The 14,227-nt window shown below is 42.5% G+C and overlaps 1 protein-coding gene across 1 annotated transcript in view; it reads left to right on the top strand.

Annotated features, from left to right (window-relative positions):
- Positions 1-13,327, top strand: part of gal3st2 (galactose-3-O-sulfotransferase 2) — a gene marked incomplete at both ends in the record, with an annotated part of 88,106 nt that extends 74,779 nt beyond the window's left edge. The window contains one exon of the mRNA XM_080006769.1: positions 13,061-13,327. Coding sequence (XP_079862895.1) covers positions 13,061-13,327 — 267 coding nt within the window. The remainder of the gene's footprint in view (positions 1-13,060) is intronic.
- Between the last annotated feature and the right edge of the window lie 900 nt (positions 13,328-14,227).

The raw sequence follows: 14,227 nt of genomic DNA, 5'->3' as shown, positions 1-14,227 counted from the left end.
TGATTTGGAATTATTGAGTTGAAGAAAATTCTGTGCCATCCAACAGTTGAAATTATTGAGACAATCTACAACAGCAGCCTGGCTGTTTGGGTCACCAGGTCTCAGAGGAAGATATATCTGTGTGTCATCTGCATAGCAATGAAAAGAGACAATGTGTCTTTGGATAATTTGGCCAGCACATAGATTGAAAATAAAATCGGACCTAAAATGGAACCTTGCAGTACACCACAGGTAATTTGAGCTGTAGAGGATGAGTCGTTATCTATGGAAACTGCGAAGGATCTTTCTAAAAGGTAGGAATAAAACCAGGCAAGTACAGTGTCCTTGATGCCACCCCAGGTGTTAAGATGGTCAATTAAAACTGCGTGATCTACAGGGTAAAAGGCTGCACTTAAAAAATCTAAAAGAATTGAAATTGCACAATTCCCCCTATCTGCTGCTAAAAGGATATCATGGGTTACTTTGAGGAGGGCTGTTTCTGTGCTATGTAAAGCTCTAAAACCAGACCGGAAATTCTCAAATTTGTTATTATGACACATAAAAGCCAAAAGCTGGGTTGATACCACCTTCTCTAAAATCTTTGAAGGAAATGGATGCTTAGAAAGGGACCTAAAATTGTTAAGAACAAACTGATCAAGGTTTGGTTTCTTTAAAAGAGGATGGATCACGGCATGTTTAAAAGCAGAAGGAAAAATGTATTTTTCCAGCAAGCTATTGATAATAAATAATAACTGGGTCCAATTGTGTCAATCACCTCTTTAAGAAAGGTGATGGATATAATATCAAGGCTGCACATGGTTGATTTCATGTGGGATAGAGTTTCAAGTAAAAATTATTATGACAAAGTTTCAAAATTGCTAAAATAACTGTCAATGACCCTACTAGCATGTACAGTATAGCTTGGTCAGGCAGTGTAATTTCCTGTCTTATATTCTTAGCTTTTTTTGCAATAAAGTTTAAAACCTCCTCACACATCTGTGGTGAGGCATGAGTATGATGGGGGGGGGGGGGGGGGGGGGGGGGGGGGGTTGGTGACGGAGTCTATTCCCTTTAATATAATTCTGGATTGGAATGGTTTGCAACGATCAGGTTAGAGAAGGAAGCTGCTCTTGCTCCTTTAACTGCCCTATGGTAATTGTGCATAGCATCTTTCCAGATCTCATGAAATATGTGTAAACCACTCTTCTTCCATTTCTGTTCCTTTCTCCTACAGTCTCTCTTAAGGTCCTGGGTGGATTCATTTAAACAGGGCTGCAATATTAATTTGACTTTTTGTCTTTGTATGGGGCGACAGAATCCAGGACAGTGAGACACATGCCATTAAAATGGGAGACAAGATTTGGATAAAAGGAAGTTAAATGCGAAGCAGCAGCATTGAAAAGCTCAGAAAACTTGCTGACATAGAGATAAAAACACGGCAGTAAACAGGATTGTTATGAGTGATAAAAAATTGGAATAAGACCACACTGAATAAATCCACTTTGTGATTGGACACAGATATCAGTTGTCTACATGTTCTCAGAGCTGAGACCACTGTACAGTACTAAGTCAAGGGTGTGGCCCTTAGAATGTGTAGGTTCTCATACCGCTTGAGTGAGGTTAAAAGAGTCCAACATCCAAAAAAATCATTAATAAAAGTGTGACTGGGGCAGCAGAGATGTATGTTAAAATCTGATTATTTTTCATAATTTGATATCAAATGAGATACAGCTCTGCAAATTCTTGGTTAGAAACATTATTTGGTCTCACAAAAAAAATTACGTTACAGATACTCCTCACTTCATAACCGAGTTCTGTTCCTACCAGGTCAATAAGCGAATTGGTCAATAAGCGAGGAACCGCATTATTTCACGGTAAGGGGGCGTTGCAATTGCAAACGTTAGTGTAGTGAATACTGACAGACGGGACCGAGACTGAGACAGAGATGGTTTATGCTGAGACCTATTATACAATACCAACTGTTAGGAGAGCTGGTCCTAATTCAGAACGGTTGTTAAACAGGTAGGTTGTTAAGTGAGGAGTACCTGTATTACAAAAATCGTTAACTTTAGAAGTTTGCTCACCGTCAACAGTGTGCACCAACAATGCACCTCCTGCGATAGTAACCCCCTTGTAATATAAATTCCATATATGCATTGCCAATAAATTGAACAAAACTGTACATCATGCAAATCTGTTCCCATATGTAGGCATCACAAATCCATGTTATAGTACATTACAATTACGTTTGTTGTTAAATCTCCACCCCCACTCCTTCCCTATCCTTAGGATCATGCCATCTCTCTCTCATTTTCCTCACGCTCTTCTTGCCGTTGCCAGCTCAAAAGGGGAGAAGTTTCACTTTGGTGTGTCATGCCAGAGCAGTGTCACTCAGGAACATTAGCCCAGATCAAAGTCCCCCCCCCGTGAATTATTTATGAAACGAGAGCTGAAAATAGAAAGCAGCAGTGTGTTTTTTGTTGTTGTTGTTGTTGTTTTCTCACACTGAAAGACAGCGGTGTAGCATACAGAGCAGAGCTACAATAGCTAATGCGGAAAATAATCACTGCAATGATGCCTTTCCTTATTGACCGTGGGAGACAGAGAGAGTGAGATAGAGTGTAAAGGAAAGGAACAGGGTGGGAGGGGTTCACTGATCTTACAGCCATTACTACGATGAGGAGCGTGGAGGTATCCACCCACTCTCTACTCTACATGGAGCTTAACACCCAAATACAGGCTTGTGTTCTAGATAGGGAGATATTTTTTCGTGTGTTCCAACGCTTTGTGTTATTTTATGATGCATTGCATTCTTTAGTGGATGCTCATGTTCAAAGGCACCCTATGATAAGTGCATTTGTCATTAGGAGCACCTGAATCACTTTGAAAGATGGGGAAGGAACAGCTGTTTCCCTAAGACAGTGTTTCCCAACGATTTTTCCTTCCACGGCACACTACTAAAAATGTCAGAAAAATGTATTACTGAGTGTGGCAGTTCCTCTGACACATGCCACTCAAGTGGCTTTTCCCCGGCTCCACTACACAGAGACACAGGCAGTGATGAATGCAATGAAAACACACAAGTTTATTGGAGAATATTGCAAGCTGTAACAAGCCCTGAGCAGATGGAAACATGTCATTACAAAGGCTCACTTCTGTGTGTAGGGGTTGGGTGATTTAACCCGTTCTCGATGAGCAACAGGTGGACACCCAGCCCTGATCCTAGCCCAATTAACTAGACCCAAGACAGGTGTGGCTGCTAAAATCAGACCACCTTCACACCACGTACCTCCAACACAAAACTTAGGCCATGGGGGATCCCTAGCAAAGTAAATTAAATAAACAAAAGAGCCCAACAAAACACATAACAGCACAGTCCATGGGCAACCCTCCCCAATGGCGACCAAACAGACACCCCCTCCTTGCTTCTGGAGTGTGGGGCCTCAGTGTGCCGGCTGCTGGAGGTGTGGCTGGGCTTGGCTGTTTGCGGGAGCTGCTTGAAGGGGTGACCTGGCTGCTGCGCTGCTGTTGGTCCCAGCGGTGGATGCTTTGAGGAGTAGCTAGCTACATGTGATTACACTTGCTGGCTGCTGCAGCTGCTTCTCCCCCTTTCCTCCGCTGGCCAGCCACTGGGTGCTTCTGCTGCCAGTTGGGATAGGGCTGATGCTGTGGCTGTCCGTCGACCTACTGGTGGATGCAGTGCGTCTTTGGCCGGCCCTTCTATGTCTCTTCCTTGTGTCGGGTCCCTGTTCAGGCGCCATTGTTGCAGAACAAACTGTGTTTCCACACGACACCCAAGTGGCTTTTCCTGCGCTCCCAAACACAGAAATACAGCACTTTATAAAGATTTGGTGAAAACATATGAAAAGACTGTGAACAATGTAGTACTCAATTATAGAGTTTGACCGTTAAATTGTTTCTCACAATTTACGGAGGAACAGCAAGTGCCCAGAAATGTGCAGAAAATAAACCAATGCTCTTAATTTGTCTTAGCCTTTCACTTAAAAAATAGAAAAAATAACCGATAAGACCACCATTAAAGTACCGGATCGATAAGCAGTATCGGTAAGAGTAGTGAAACTTGTTATGCTGGAGCTGCCATTCTGTTTGGAACTGATGAATTGGATGAATAAGTGCAACCTTGCAATTTTGATCTTGCAACACAAGAGCTAATTTCACAAATGTTCATGTCACACGTGGCAAGCTCTCACAGAGCAGCAGTTGAAAAAAAAACAATCGTGGCCATAGCTGAGACATAATAAAGCTTAATTTCCTGTATCCAATGAAAATTGTAATATTGTGGTTATCACAATCCCCAAGGCCTCTAGTCATTTGCTTTACCAGATAAGTGAAGTGTCGAGCACCAGCTATCCCGAGGGAAACTTTGGAGGGAACCAACTACTCAATGGTTCAATTAGTCTTTCGCCCCTATGCCCAGGTAGGATGACTGATTTGCAAGTCAGAACCACTATGGGCGTCCACCAGAGTTTGTCTGCCTTTGCCCTGCCCAGGCATAGTTCACCACCTCGATGGACCGGGCGGAGGGGGGCCCTGGGAAACGGCGACGTCGGAGGGGAGGGGCGCTGTAAAGCCTTTGCTAAACCACATTCGCCCGAGCCCTTCCAAGCTGACCCAGTGCTGGTTGGCACGTAAGGCCTATGTCAGTAATAACTGCCTTGCTGTCTTTGCTTGGGTGGTTTTCAGTGAACACGAATATTGCCATAGTCTAGAGACATAAGCTGCCTTGGGATAATTTTATCCATTGTTTCCTTGTCTTGTGATTTGTGGGTGAAAGGTGCAAGGCTGGATTAGTACCCCAGGGCCCCCTGGGGGTACTAATCCAGCCTTGCAGATAGTGTAGTATAATTTTAAGCTTATTTTTAAGGGAATCAATGAATAAGTAAACATGTTTTTGCATTGGGTATGCCACATTTCGAAGCAGATGTGGAAGGCAGTCAGGAGCCCCCCCCCCCATCAATCACCTATAGAAAGGAATGCAGGAGGAGTTGTGGTATCAAATCAACATCATTAAGTATATAATTGCACAAAAACAAGATATAACATATTTAGACATAATATGATCAACGTATTCAGACAATATGAATAAGAGTGAAAGCATGTGGGCCCTCCCGAATGTTGAATGGGTGTAGGTCACTTTAAGTGACCTAAAACCTTTCTCAGAAATGTACCAGGCTTCTACCAAAATATTCTGAAACCAGAAGTAATTGTGTCCATCTAGTGGGTTGTAAGGTCAGAAAAATAGAAGTGAAAAACACATAATGAGAGGCCCAGATGTCAAAGTCATTATGAAAATGAGGATGAGTCGAATGCTTTGAAAAATAATATAATATAAAACTTTGCAAGCCAAAATTTTGTTTAGTGTACTCTGCAGACTCTCACTCCGACCTTGTTATTTTTTAATAAAGTCTTATCTGTGAACTCAACTTTGCCTGAAGTGCTGCCTTTTTGATAAAGAACCAAAGAGCATTTTTCTCCACATTACTACAAACAAATCTTTCGCAAGTCTTCGCATCACTACAGGAGTTGTTACAGTTGGGTAGATGGAGGTAGTGGATATGTATTGATTTGTTTTTTTACGTAGTGACAATAAAATAAAGCTCAGGTTGACTGAAGAACTGCTGTGGTTAATTGGTAACCCCACATGAAAATAACCTATTATATGCTATAATAAATCACCAATACTCAAGATAAATGTATCAAAAAAACCTATTAAAAATGTACTTTATAAAACCAGCAGAGGGAACTAAAGTCCTCTAGAAAACAGGAGGAAGAGAACACAGCTAAAACAGAGAAAGCAGGCCTGAGTCACATGTCCATATACGGCGCAGACGGTCCAAGAATCATAGAGTCAGCTCTTTTCTGGGATAGGAGCAGCTGTCTGGAACCAAACAAGACCACACGCCCATATACAATAGGAGCCACTTGGAGAGGGCAGATTGAACATGACAGAGCCCAGGCAGATCCGTGATTGGGGCGTGGTTGACCCATGCAGGGTCCCTGTCGGGTCCGTCCTCGGATCTTGCCTGTCATGATATCCCCCTCGATGACATAATTTTGCACTGGCACCTGGGAACGCCCCCAGGCTGCATTTGTGGAAAAGCAGTTTCAATGCTTTATCTGTCCACCGATATACACCTGTTTAAAGAATGAATTGTTTGAATCAGTGTATCTGTTTTTATTGTAGATGTATTTAATTGAATGAAACTAATGAAAACACTGTGCGTAACCGTGTGTAATATGTGTTTCATTTTACATAAAATAATGGTGAAAAATCCCAATAAATATAATAGAACTTGGCCTGTCTGGCGTTGCTGGTGATGTACAGGGTTCGTGGTCACATGCCCTCAGGTCATTCATTCTGTCCTTCATTACCTCCAGCTCAGCCATCAGGGCAGCACATCCCCTGCATTGCTGCTGCTGCTGTAGCACCTGGAGTTGGGCTTCCATGATACGCATTTTCTCATGAACTCCACATAATTCTGTTGAGTATAATACCGCTGTGTGCTTGTTGTACGGCAGCCACGCAGACCTCTGCGAAGCAACGATGGTGGCAGCCTAAAAAAACAAAACATATATATTTGTCGTTTATGTCAGCCTCCACATGTTTTGGGAGAAAGAAAACATTAAATAGTGATCTGTATCTTTTAGTGACATTATCATAAACTTACCGAAGCAGACCGCAGGTAAAGCCTTGGGCCATCTCTTTGTTTGCAATGGTTGATCATTTTCACCCAACAGGTCTCAGGAATGTACTGACAGGGAGTTTAAAAATTGCCTTAGAGATAGGCATTTGCATGTGTCACTAGAGAGCCTTTAAGGTGGGGACACTTGGCCAAGGAAGTGTATATAAGAGCTTGTAAATATTGCTATTATAACTGTAAAATAAGGTGTGTGTCTGTAATTTAGCTAGAATATTATGAACAATACATACATGAACCACCTTGAGTGGGTAGAGGGTCAGAATAAAACACCCAGAGATAATTAGAACAACCAACGCAGGAGTGAAGGGATTCCTGGTGCTATTTGGATTAACATTGTTCATTCACACTGTGGACCGGTAGCACTGCACCTGTTACTGAAGTTCTGGTGACAAGGGAGATCTGGTTTTGGACGGGCCAATCAGAAGCCACGCTGCAGGAAGTGCTGAGTGATGTCGACTGGGTCGTGGTTCACGCCACCCCTGATGATGTCAGTGAGTTTACGGAAGTGGTGACGAGCTTCATTGCTCGTGCGCACACCGCTGCTTGTGCCGAGTCGTGGCTCATGTCCGGGAAAATGAACGATGTTGTACAGGGAAAGAGTGGAGTCACAGTTCCAGCTGTCTGACACCGGACACTTGTGGCAGGGGTTGCGGAATATTATGGACTACAGAGGCAGAGCTACCACCACGGTGAGTGCTGATGCTTTTGCATTAGCCCTCTGGTTGTGTATTTTTCGAGCTTATAGAGCTTGTGCGTAATCACCGGGTGTCATGACATTTCACTGCATATATGTATGTATGTGACAAATAATCTTGAACTTGGTTAGCACAACAGAACCAACTTCCGCCGCCGGAGGTGAGCGCACAGTCGGCACACGATGTGGGGAGGGCTCTGGGATGGGTGATCACCGAGGGGGCAGCCGGTCCAGACAACATCCCCAGACATGCTCCGAGGACCTGCGCCGACCTGCTTTCCCGGTGTTCAGCCTCTCCCTGGCGGGATACATTGAGAATCATTAACAGGTGAATCATAATCAAATTGAATTGTGAGGCCACACCACTGGTTTATAAAGTTTGAGTTATTTATTTTCTCTTTTTTGTTTTGTGTTCTTGTGTCAAAGCGATCTGCTGGCCTCGAGGGGTAGTCTGTAGTGTTACATCAGTAATGGATTGGCATAATAGATTGGTCAATTGGTAAGGATATGATAAATAAGTAAACAGTATTGATTAAACACCATACATTAAATACAAATACTGCATAAGTAAATTGTCAGTTTTGGTACGATATACAGTCGTGTTGTGTTTTCAAATCCTTACCGGCTACTTTTTCCCGGTAAGGCTGGTAATTGTTCAAATATGATCAAACAGCATTATTTTATTTTACCAAGAAGTAATCTTGACCTGACATTGAATAAGGTAGCTGTTGATATACAGTATAAAACTTATCATGCAGGTTAACAAAGAGGGATTTGTTTTGTACACTGCAGTGGTAATGGAATGTGTAAGTTCGCTTACCAAAAATTGAAAAACTGAAAGTAATGTGAAATATTTTTAAAGCTATGACTTGTTAACAACAGGGGTGTGGCAAACCATGTTTCTGAGATAATCACCTCCAAAGTTTTGCCCAGACTTTCATTCAGCCAGCTCCCAGAATGCAAATGGGGTTGACAGACAAACAAAGCCTCCTGGCTACTTAACATACTGCTGAATGGGCCAACCACGAACAGCGTCAACAACACACAACTAATTTTGTTTTCAAAAAACCTTTTAACAGTAAGAATATACGTTTTATAAAAGTGGAATTATTTTTGAGTTTAAAAGTGCGGACAACACAACAAAATGTAGTCTATCAATATTATGAGTCTCAGAAAGTCTGAAATCTGAAAATCTGTCACCAACCTCAATGGACTTCATCACGTTATCAACTTCTTCCGTTGTAACAACAACGGTGTCACGACCAGAGCTAGGAGAGACACGGGAAGATGGGAGGCAGGCAAAGGATGTTTATTAGTCTGGACGGTGGAGCTGGCCGGGGGGACCCGGTGAGGTAGGGTTGGAGCCGGACTGGGCAGGGATGATGATGACAAGGAGGAGGGGTCCAGGATCCGGGTGGGGAGACGGGGAACCAGGCTGGATGGAGAAGGACGGGCAGCCTTGGTCTATGAGCGGAGACAAGCAGGTAAACCGGGCTGGCTGGATTTGGACAGACAGACTGGGTCGTTGAGGAGACAAGCAAGTAAGGGGAAGACGAGACAATGAGAAATAAACTAGGAACTAGAAACAAGCACTTGGAACTTGGAAGGGAGCCAGTAGCTGTACAACTCGGGTAAGCAGATGACGGTCTCGCAAGGAATGACTGGGAAGCTGAGACTAAATACTGTGAGAGTGATGCAGGTAATTGATGTGTGCAATTGTGTGTGTGTGTGCAATTGGGCTCGAGTAGGGAGCTGCAGATGGGGCAAGAGTGGCCTCTAGTGGCGCTGGGAGGCCGTGGGCCTAACAAACGGAATCGTTGGTCTCCCCCGGTGGTTCTTGAAAATATTCTGTCATCGTCACATTCATTTTGAAATCCGCTGTTTGAAATGTTCCCCAAGTCTTGAGTAATATCAGAGTCAGCAGCGCTGTCATTCTCCGCGTCGCTGTCAGAGAACTGACTATCATCGCGGAAAATGAAGTCCAGTACGCGTTGCTAACACTGACTTGGATCTATCGCACTGATCAGATTAAGATCAGGAATATGATTCAGAGCTTCCCCCTGGTTTGCGTAATCCATAACGATACGGAGAAGAACATTTTCACAGACAAGTGAGACCGAAACACCCTCGTGCTGCGCTTTAACTGTCTGTATACGGAAGTAACGTAGGTGCGTGACGCAAAAGGTTCTTCTTCTTCGCCGTTTCACAACAATGGCTCCGTGTGTGTAAAAGTAGTACGATTTAAAGGTTGAATTCTATCAAAACGGTTTCACATTGGGACTTCATATCACATGGAATATGGATGAATTATCTTCACCTGGAATGTCGCTTTAAAGGAAGCCATCGATCGGCGTTGTTCAGCGCTGTTCTGTGTCTCGGTAAGTGAACTGCGTTTCCGATGTAATCTAATGGGAATATTTAACTCCATGGTTTAACATTTTTTTTTAACCATTTATGAATAAAACTTGATTTTGAAAATATGTTGAAAGATAAAAAAAAACTACAAAGGAACACGAATCTGGATAAATCAAATTTTCCTTCAAGAAATGTTTTTTCAACTTTTTGGCTTCTCTGGTGATTTTAGAAATGCGTGAGATGGCAGCTTTTGCTGTGGTGGGACACAATTATTGTTGTAATTGTGTATTGATGAATATTAATTAACCCGTATATTCAGTGTTTATTTCTGCGGTTTAAAACAGCTTGACCTTTGACCAGTTTAAAAGTGATTGCGTCTGATGGGGAAGACCTGAAGGATTGGTGAAAGGGAATTGCAGATTTGAGAGGCCATAATGTGTCCAGCACTCCTTGTTATTGTTGATATTATTGCTATTTGTATTTACAGTAGGTGATTTGCAAATACGGCTTAATAGGCTCAAATGGAATTATTGTGAGATGAAATGCATGCAAGCATATAAATGAAAAGACCTTGATTGAATTTAGCTCTTTACCTCTTATTGAGCTCCATCGTTTAAATTATTGTCAGATATTATAGTGTCCTATAGAACCAGAATCATTTTGATTAGCTCTTATTTTAATGTGACATTCTCCTAAATTGACCTAGTTGTTGAAGCAATGTTCAGAAGTTGAGTTAATGATTACTGTGATATCATCGAGAGACACTTCTATCAGAGAACCCTGGAGTGTTTTCTTTATGACACTGCTGTTTGAAAAATGTCTGCAGCAAGCACATTATGCGCCCCGGGGCTTCACCGAGGCTCGAAGGACATTCCTATTCGTCTGATATTCTGCTGGGAGACACTCTACTCCTGCACTGCCGAGAAGGTCTGTGAAGACCTTGTGTACAGAGATCCAGCTTGGCCAACATCAGGTTGAATAACTTGAGACATTTTCTGGACACGAGAAGTTCTGTTGTGTGAAATTAAATACAACCATCGACCTTGCTGCTCCTCCTCTCCACCGACGAACATTAAGTGTTTGGCCTCCAAGTGCCACAACCAACCTGAACCAACTGTGCTCCCCTGGACCTACGTTTGGTGATGTCATTGCATCAGACAAAACAACAAACTCCAATCTGAATGTTTTTCTGCAACCATTGCGAGCTGTGGGATTGCCTCAAGTCCTGCTGGAAATTATATCTTTGTGATCCTCGAAGGCTGCCTTTGTGCATGTTTGCATCCGTTGTCTTCTAATCTCTCTTTCCTTCTCTCAGAAAAACTACATTGTAGTTCGAGTATTGGCGAATCTTAATTAAATAATTTTCTAATTTCTAGGAAACGGTTTGAATAGTTAGTAAATGAAATTGTTAAGTAGAAACAGGATTAGGCACAGATCATGGACAAAAGTGATTGCTTCATTGATTGTGTTTACTATGTTAATAATAGCCCTTCTAGGGTTTGAGATTGTTTCAATTTGAATGCTGGCTATGTTATTGTCATATATATATAATTTTTTTTTTTTAAGTAAAGGCGTTAACTTGATTAACTTGATTGGAAATGCCAAATATTTTTAATTTTTTTTTTTATCATTTTTCTCTAATCAGACTGCAGGATGATGTGACTTATAGTTAAATACCCCCTGGCCAAGAGGTAGGACTAGCAGTTCAAAGCTTAAGACATAATTCATGTGAATATTTAGAAGCTAAGGTGATACAAATTGACTAAGAGATAATGGATAGTTGATTAAATGTTATTGATCAACGTCAGTCAGGCTTCTATTAGCTTAATGACTGCTGAGATCTCAGGCTTATTGTATTGTTTGCAGTTAGTTGTACCTTTAAGGGTATAAGTAAAAATAATATAAATTAATGAGGAGTATAGTATTGAACGCTAAATGTTTTAGTGTGTGAATCATATTATTTTTCCTTACCCTCTCTAGTTGCTTAAGCTATTGATAGAGTTATGTGGAGCCTCCGGTAATGTTTTTTCTGCCACGTTACGTTAGTTTATTTTGGCTGATTTTGAGTTTATTTATGGCAGCACATTAATTTGAATGACGATAGTTGATTGATCTGCTTGTGTCATGGATACACAAGACTTCCTTAAATACTTAGAACAGGATGGTCACGTAGTTTATTTTTTCCTCATAACTAGCCGACACAAAGAACGTATTTAAGTCATGACATTTATGTATTTTTTATTTATTTTCTCCTCAGGGTCGCACCCTGGCATGGCCTTTCTGGGCTGTTGTGTTTATTGTTGTTTTTGAATTGTGGAATGAGGCAAAGTTAGCCCAGCCATTGACAAGAGAATGTTTTTGTTGCTTTAAAATAGGCTTCTGAACATGCTCTATGTTGTTGGGTTGCTGGATGGCAAAACTGTGAATAAGGCAGATGAGTTTATGTTAGCTGTATTGTTACAATCATATGGAGATTAATTATGCCTTGTTGCATGCTATGCTCAGAAATTTGGTGCCAGGATTATTGGAATTGATTACATGCTTTAGCCTTTACCTTGCTACAAAGCAAATCGGCTCATTTCTCTCCAACACCTCTCCATCATCAACATGTGCAACTTTCACGTCACTCATGTCACTTTGAGGTGATGCACCTGCTCCTAGTGCAGCTACTCTTCCTCCTGCTTATGGAGAGTCACATGACTGCTGGGCAGTGATAGCCGTTGCGGCTTTGCCCCACTCAGATCTGTCTACTGACGCTCTTGAAAAGTTTAACTACGATGATTTAGACTCGTAATGATGGGAATGCAAGGACGATCACAGGGTGTGACTGGGCTGTCCCTGCATAAATTGCTGACAGGGAGACCAAGGCGATTAGGTCTGTCTTCTGTCAACAAAAGCCACAATCGAATTACATTTCGTAAACCAGTAGTGATCAGATTTTCCAGTTAGTATTTATCACTTTTAGATGTACTTCATTAATGGATTGCGTAGATGGGATTATATTCAGGCAACATTCGAGAAATGCATTCCAGGAAAATTTGAAAACCCTGCATGATTCTAATGATATTCTATGAACATAATCTCCTACATATTAGACATTGTGATAATAATTGTTTGTTGACAAACAAACATTGATAATTGTTGTTACGCTAGGATGCATGCATTTATTTTGGTACTGAGATTGTAATCGGCTAACATAACTGTTTGGGAATTCCAAGAATTATTCCACGTTCCACACTTTTGGACCTAGACCAAACAATGTTGTCATACTCTATCTCCCTCACCTAAGTGTTTAAGTCTATGTGCCCAGGTCAAAGCAAGGTCCCATTTGAAGGACAGCTACACGACCAGAGAAGTGACCGATAATTGTAGCAGATGGTTACCACTGGCGTGGGATCCCAACAGCAGGGCCGACCCAAACACCAACCACCTCCACTACGCCAGCTCCAGACTGAGACCACCCCACCAACTCAACCCTCACCACGACAACCTACCGCTCCGAGGACACCACCGCACTGCAACTCCAGTCCATGTGGACTTGTTCCGCATCGCCACAGACCAGGACGACTGGATGTGACCACTCAGTGGTAGCCCCACTACCCAAGACTCCTGCAACACGTCATCCGGCTCCTCGTCGGACACAGCCACTCCAAACAATTCCCAACTAGAACACAAAAAACAAGGTAAACCTGTTCTTTGCTCAACCTGCCATAGTGACAGCTATGTCTTTGTTTGTTTCCTGCTCCCTGTTGGCCAGGGTTCTACAAGCTACAGCCATCAGTCTATCTGAAATATGTGTCAGGAATCAACGACATTCCAGGCGCTCAGTGCCAGCATCAAAGCCTAGGCTTGCCTTGATCATCTGGCATTGTGTGGCACGGTGGTGCAGTGCATTACACTGCTGCCTCCCCGCAAGAAGGTCCTGGGTTCGATCCCCGCCTGGGCAAATGCCCTTATCTCCAAAAAGGAGCCATTCTGTGTGGAGTTTGCATGTTGTTCACATGGGGTTTCCTCTACCTACCATCAGTAAGGACCCCCACCAAAAACATGCACACATCATCGTCTGACCAGCGATGGACACTTGGAACGAGGTCCGACAAATTTCGACAAATGCTGCTCATGGCTGCCCCCCGGAGGAAGGACAAGCCAGGATGGGTTAAATGCAGAGGCCACATTTCACTGGCCACCACCCCAAAAAGCATGTGCATGTGTGTATATGTATATGTGACAAATAAAGATTCTTCTTCTCATTATACAAAGATCAAGTGGCCATACTCAATATCGCCAATAACAATCTGCACCAGCAGGTGACCACCCTCTATTCAACGACTGCGGCATATTCAGCGGCTGCGAAGGGGAACTTTGTGAATGTCACCGCCAAAAGGCTTTCACAGATGAATGGTTTCTTACGTACCTGTAATATTAAAATTCTTGTTGTGTGATGGTTATTTGGTCATCTTTTTCTGTTTATACCACA

This window comes from Zeus faber (genome assembly GCF_960531495.2).
Source record: "Zeus faber genome assembly, chromosome: 9".
In the NCBI taxonomy this organism is placed as follows: Eukaryota; Metazoa; Chordata; class Actinopteri; order Zeiformes; family Zeidae; genus Zeus; species Zeus faber.
Note: the sequence above shows the minus strand (reverse complement) of the source record. Positions and strands in the feature narration are given on the sequence as shown.